The 6,485-nt window shown below is 47.3% G+C and overlaps 1 protein-coding gene across 1 annotated transcript in view; it reads left to right on the top strand.

The window, feature by feature from the left end:
• BORCS6 (BLOC-1 related complex subunit 6) overlaps positions 1 to 6,073 on the top strand; it is a gene marked incomplete at its 5' end in the record, with an annotated part of 9,133 nt that extends 3,060 nt beyond the window's left edge. Inside the window, 3 exons of the mRNA XM_082265698.1 lie at positions 1,266 to 1,451; positions 1,559 to 1,642; positions 5,901 to 6,073. Coding sequence (XP_082121824.1) covers positions 1,266 to 1,451; positions 1,559 to 1,642; positions 5,901 to 6,026 — 396 coding nt within the window. The 3' untranslated portion in view covers positions 6,027 to 6,073. The remainder of the gene's footprint in view (positions 1 to 1,265; positions 1,452 to 1,558; positions 1,643 to 5,900) is intronic.
• Between the last annotated feature and the right edge of the window lie 412 nt (positions 6,074 to 6,485).

The raw sequence follows: 6,485 nt of genomic DNA, 5'->3' as shown, positions 1-6,485 counted from the left end.
CTGTATATTATATAGAGGAGGGAGGAGGGGGCTCTGTATATTTAATAGAGGAGGGAGGGGAGGGGGCTCTGTATATTATATAGAGGAGGGAGGGGGGGGCTCTGTATATTATATAGAGGAGGGGGGGCTCTGTATATTATATAGAGGAGGGGGCTCTGTATATTATATAGAGGAGGGGGGGGCTCTGTATATTATATAGAGGAGGGGGGGCTCTGTATATTATATAGAGGAGGGGGGGGGGCTCTGTATATTATATAGAGGAGGGGGGGGCTCTGTATATTATATAGAGGAGGGGGGGGGCTCTGTATATTATATAGAGGAGGGGGGAGCTCTGTATATTATATAGAGGAGGGGGGGCTCTGTATATTATATAGAGGAGGGGGGGGCTCTGTATATTATATAGAGGAGGGGGGGGGCTCTGTATATTATATAGAGGAGGGGGGCTCTGTATATTATATAGAGGAGGGGGCTCTGTATATTATATAGAGGAGGGGGGCTCTGTATATTATATAGAGGAGGGGGGGCTCTGTATATTATATAGAGGAGGGGGGAGCTCTGTATATTATATAGAGGAGGGGGGGGGCTCTGTATATTATATAGAGGAGGGGGGGGCTCTGTATATTATATAGAGGAGGGGGGCTCTGTATATTATATAGAGGAGGGGGGGGGCTCTGTATATTATATAGAGGAGGGGGGAGTTCTGTATATTATATAGAGGAGGGGGAACTCTGTATATTATATAGAGGAGGGGGGAGCTCTGTATATTATATAGAGGAGGGGGGAGCTCTGTATATTATATAGAGGAGGAGGGGGGCTCTGTATATTATATAGAGGAGGAGGGGGGGCTCTGTATATTATATAGAGGAGGGGGGGCTCTGTATATTATATAGAGGAGGGGGGGCTCTGTATATTATATAGAGGAGGGGGGGGGCTCTGTATATTATATAGAGGAGGGGGGGGGCTCTGTATATTATATAGAGGAGGGGGGGGGCTCTGTATATTATATAGAGGAGGGGGGGGCTCTGTATATTATATAGAGGAGGGGGGGGCTCTGTATATTATATAGAGGAGGGGGGGCTCTGTATATTATATAGAGGAGGGGGGGGGCTCTGTATATTATATAGAGGAGGAGGGGGGGCTCTGTATATTATATAGAGGAGGGGGGGGCTCTGTATATTATATAGAGGAGGGGGGGGGCTGTGTTTAGTGGTAGATGAGTGGGGGTTGTGGTTTAGCGGCAGGTGGTGGGTGTGGTTTAGCAGTAGGTGGGTGACGGTTTGCCGGTCGGTGTTTCAGGGGAGGTCGGTGGGCGCCATCAGGCGTTGCAGAGGAGCAGAGCGGACATCCCACCGATCGATGTGGAGGTGTTGAAGGATCTGGAGATCCTGACTCAGGACGTCGCTCTGAAGGTGGATCAGATGATGAAGAGTCTGAACGGCACCATCCAGAATGTGAGTCACATGGAGTCCCCCCCCCCCCCCCCCACCCCCCATTATTCACAAATGTCTGACACACATCAGCCCCGGCTGCTCTCTCGGTGACTCTGATGTCTCCACAGATGACGGCGCTCAGCGTTGGATACATCCAGACATATCGGGACTCTGTGGACAGCCTGGGGGAGTCGGTGGATATGAGTATAAAGGTAGGTGACCCCGGTAACGCTGGTTTCGGTGACCCCGGTAACGCTGGTTTCGGTGACCCCGGTTATCAGATGTCTTCAGTGACTTCCTCCTCCAGCAAGCAAACTTAAAGTGGAACCCCGATCCAAGGAACCCCAGATCTGGTGCCATCAGTCAGTAGTAATAACACGTTTTTGTTTGTCCCTCTGTAAAATCATTTTAATTTGTCTTTTTAATTTGCAGCTTCCTTCAGCGGGGTGACAACGCCGCTCACTCTGCACTGAAATCCCTGCAGCGTTGTCACCCTATGGAGATGTAGATTGGCTTATAAGGCCGTCCATAGTGAAGACTCTGTGTTTTCTGGTGGGGGTGGAAGCCGACATCTGGGATGATTAAACTCCAGTGTAGAATTCCTTCTTTTATGTCACATCCCTCTGTAGCACTGTCCCTGTAGGGAAGGGATCCTCAAACTATGCCCCCCCCCCAGCTGTTGAACTACAAATCCCATGAGGCATTGTAAAACTCTGACATTCACAGACATGACTAGGCATGATGGGAATTGTAGTTCCTGAACAACTGGAGGGCCATAGTTTGAAGACCCCTGCCATAGGGATTGCTGTGTGATGATTTGTTGGGTCTCCTCTGATTACCTGCAGACGGTCACTTAGGGCAGTCATCCTCAACTCCGGTCCTCGGGGCCCACTAACAGGCCAGATTTTAGGTATTACCTTGGGGAGATGCAGACTAGAATGCAGCAAATGAGATCACTTGGTTATCTTGCAAACCTGGCCTGTTAGTGGGCCCCGAGGACCGGAGTTGAGGACCACTGACTTAGGGGACCGTTCACACATCCCCCCCCCCCCCCCCCCTTACTCCCAATGGCTCATCACTCCATAAACAGTCCAGGGGTTTTGGTATTTATTGTGGAACTTGGATGGGGGAAGGGAATAGTGGAATACTGGAACTAGTCACAGTAGAGAAGGAGAACTCTCACTTGGCCTCACCAGGTTACCTGTGGGAGCAGTCCCACTGCTTTACCATACTGCCACTTGTATGGAAAGGGTTAAGTCTCCTTGCTCTTCAGCAACAAACTTGATGCACCACATTATCTTCAGGACACTCTCTAGCACCCCTTTTACTGACACCGTCCACTAACTCTTCTAGCTGAATAGGGTGGCCCTCTCAGGTCAGGCCCCATGACACAGATCTGTACTCACTGTATGCAGAATCCGATCCTCTCCAGTGTCTCCCTTCTAGTCAGCTCTGCAGGACCTCCAGGTTCAGCTCCTCTCAGGTCGACTACCTTAGGCTGCATGGCAACTTTTACAGAGGAGGGGCAGCCCCCCCCCTCCCTCTGGAACCCCGCTCTCCAGCTGAAAGACCCTGAGCACATGAGCCCTCAGCATTTATACAGTATCCCAGCATGCACCCGAGGCACTTTCCTCTGCCAATCACCAGGGCTGTACTCATTTTTTCAGGTTTTCTCCCACTGCCCAATAAGCCTCCCTATTGGACCAGTGTGAAACATTCAGACAAGCTGAGCTGCACCTGAGCACAATGAGCAGACCTCACTAGCAGATCCCGCTCTCTGGTAGGCAGAGAACAATAAAGATTTACCTGCAGCCCCTATAGTAAGCAGAAAGATCCAAAAACTACACTCCTTTTTTTTAGCACCTATCTAGAAGGGTGTCACACCTCCATTTATATTAATTTCCACATTTACATCCGGGCCAAGCTGACCAATAACCTACAGAACGGTAGCTGGACAGCTTGGCCCGGGCAGTGCTAGGGAACATGGTTTGGGGCTTCAAGTTGGAGTTGGGCATTATTTTCTTTTCTCTTTAACGTTGCCCTCCCCCAACACCTTTTTTTATTTTATTTTTTTTTATTAGTCTCCACCTGCCCCCCCCCCCTCTAATGAAATGACATTTTCACTGAAGGGGACTGGGCTGAAGGGGGCATTGCAGTTCGCTATGGAAGGTTGGGTGGGCACTATGGGGGTTCTGGAGGGAGTTGGGAGACTCTGCTGCAGACTTGGTGGACCTGTAGGGGATGTTGCTGGGGAGGGGGGGGGGGGGTACTGTGAGGTCTCTCCAGGAGGTGATGACAGGTCTTCTTTAACCACTTTAAGACCGGAGGATTTTCCTGCTTAACATCCAGGCCACTTTTTTCAACTGGGCACTGCGCGATTGCAACTGACAATTGCGCGGTCATGCAACGCTGTACCCAAACAAAATTTACGTCCTTTTTTTCCCACAAACAGAGCTTCCTTTTGGTGGTATTTGATCACCTCTGCGCTTTTCATTTTTTGCGATATTAATAAAAAAAAGAGCGAGAATTTTGCAAAAAAATTGACATTTTCTACTGTGACAGTTAAAAAATATCCAATATATTAAATTTTTGTTATATATTTAGACCAAAATGTATTTAGCTACATGTCTTTGACAAAAAAATTCTCAATGAGCGTATTTTTAACCGCTTTAAGACCGGAAGATTTTACCCCATTCCTGACCAGGCTATATTTTGCGATTCGGCACTGCGTTAATTTAACAGACAATTGCGCAGTCGTGCGACGCTGCACCCAAATTAAATTTGTCATTTTTTCCCCCACAAACAGAGCTTTCTTTTGGTGGTATTTGATCACCTGTGCAATTTTTTTTTTTTTTTTTTTTTTTAATTTTTGGGAAAAAAAAGAGCGACAATTTTGAAAAAAAAAAAAAAAACAATATTTTTCACATTCTGATATATAACATTCCCCCCAAAAAAATGTATAAATCAAATTTTTTTACCATTTTAGGCCAATTTGTTTTCTGATACATATTTTTGGTAAAAAAAAATCACAATATGCGTATTTTGATTGGTTTACGCAAAAAGATTTGACATTTTCATTGTTTTTTTTTTTTTCTTTTTTTTACTAGTAATGGCGATCTGCGTTTTTTTTTTTTTTTACGGGACTGCGACATTGCGGCGGACAGATCGGACCTCTAACTGACATTTTTGACACTTTTGAGGGAGACCAGTGACATTACTATAGTAATCAGTGCTATAAATATGCACTGTTACTGTAATAATGACACTGGCAGGGAAGGGGTTAACACTGTTGGCGATCAAGGGGTTAAATGTATTCCTCATGCTTACTGACGTGTGTGGGGGGAGGGGGTTGAGTGACACAGACAGAGATCGCAGGTTCAGCTATGCTGAATCCTTCAATCTGTCCCTGTCTGTCACATAGGAGATCCCTTAAAATTAAATCTAAAATCCTACGCTTATATTAATTTAACTTAGATCTCTCCAGAGGCGCGAGGCTATATACTCTTATAGTATATATTTCATTCTTCTCACATAGGAGATCCGCCTGCTTTGTTTACACAAGCGGACGGATCTCCAGACTCGATCCTGGCCGATCGGGGAAGAGTGTGTCTGAATACAGCGGGAGCGAGCCTCCGGTGGCGCATGCGCGCCACCGAAAGAGGGAGGAGTCCAGAGACGTAGGTCTACATCGCTGGACCCAGCCGAGCCTCTCTGATGCAGTAGCAGCAACGTGAGCGGTCGGCAAGTGGTTAATGTAATGTCCACCAATGGAACCCAATCAGACCGATAATACAGAATAGCCGTCTTTGGGCGTTGTCCAGGCTGGTGACCTTTATACACGGCTGTCCGTCCTCTCCATCCGCTGTTTCACAACCAACAGAACTTCCTGTTTCAGGATTATTAGTGAACATCCTCTTTTTTTATAAATGCACCCCCCCCCCCTCCCCTTCAGTTTTGCAAAGTTGTAGCGGCTCCTCATCTGGACTGAAAATACTTCCTCTGCTTTCACTGCACACTGTGAGCTTCTCACTATGTCAGCTGAAGCTCCGCCTCCTTTGCTGGCTGGAGGACGTCCAGCATTATTTCGCCCTTTCCACCCCAGATTGCAGCTGCCAGACCTTGAGGGGTCCTTTGCCTTCTGAATGTGATCTGCTGGAGGGGATCTCCAGTGTTTCTCAACTCCGGTCCTCAGGGAACATTAACAGGCCAGGTTTGCAAGATAACTGGAATACATCCCAGGTGATCTCATTTGCTGCTCAGTGATTGCAGTATTCTAGTCTGCATCTCCCCAAGGTAATACTTAAAATCTGGCCTGTTAGTGTGCCCCGAGGACCGGAGTTGAGGACCATTGATATAGTACATTGGGCTGTGGTCAGGGATTGGTGCAGTACATACTTTGACCACCAGAGGGGGGCAGTGTGATAATCTATAACCTGCATGCACAGTAACGCTCTCTGTCCTCCTCCGCAGGGGATGTACACGCTGATGGCGCGCTGCGAAGAACTGGACCGCTCCATGCAACCCATCCACGCACTCGCCAAACAGATCCGAGAGATCAAACGCACGCTGGAAATGTTTGAGACTTTATGTAAATAAGTTCCTAATAAAGAAGACTTTGTTTGTAAATAAACCCATCGACCTATGATGCGTCTGTGCGGAGCCAGCCTATGAAACTCCCTTTTATTTCTTGTGATCGTTGTTGGTTCAGTAGAATAACCCTAATTACGCCGTAGTCGCGTGGAGCGCACATGGGCGCGGCAAGGCTCCATGCACTTAAATGGGCGATATCGCATGTATCCAATCAACTTTAATACTTTTGGTTGGGAAGTAAAGCATTGTGGCTGTATGCCCTTTTTTTTTGGGGGGGGGGGGATAAAGCCATGGCTCAACCATCTGCTTCTACTGCTCCCTCTGTAAATGAGCCCTTAGCTGTGTTTGAAGCCTTTTTTTGTTTTTCTTTAACATTTTCAGTGACACGCTTTCTGTTAGGGTGACAACACTCACTCACTGTGCTTTATTTATGGACCTGTTGTCACCCTAAGACAGAAAGTGTGT

The sequence above is a fragment of the Pelophylax lessonae genome (genome assembly GCF_965119305.1).
Source record: "Pelophylax lessonae genome assembly, chromosome: 8".
In the NCBI taxonomy this organism is placed as follows: Eukaryota; Metazoa; Chordata; class Amphibia; order Anura; family Ranidae; genus Pelophylax; species Pelophylax lessonae.
Note: the sequence above shows the minus strand (reverse complement) of the source record. Positions and strands in the feature narration are given on the sequence as shown.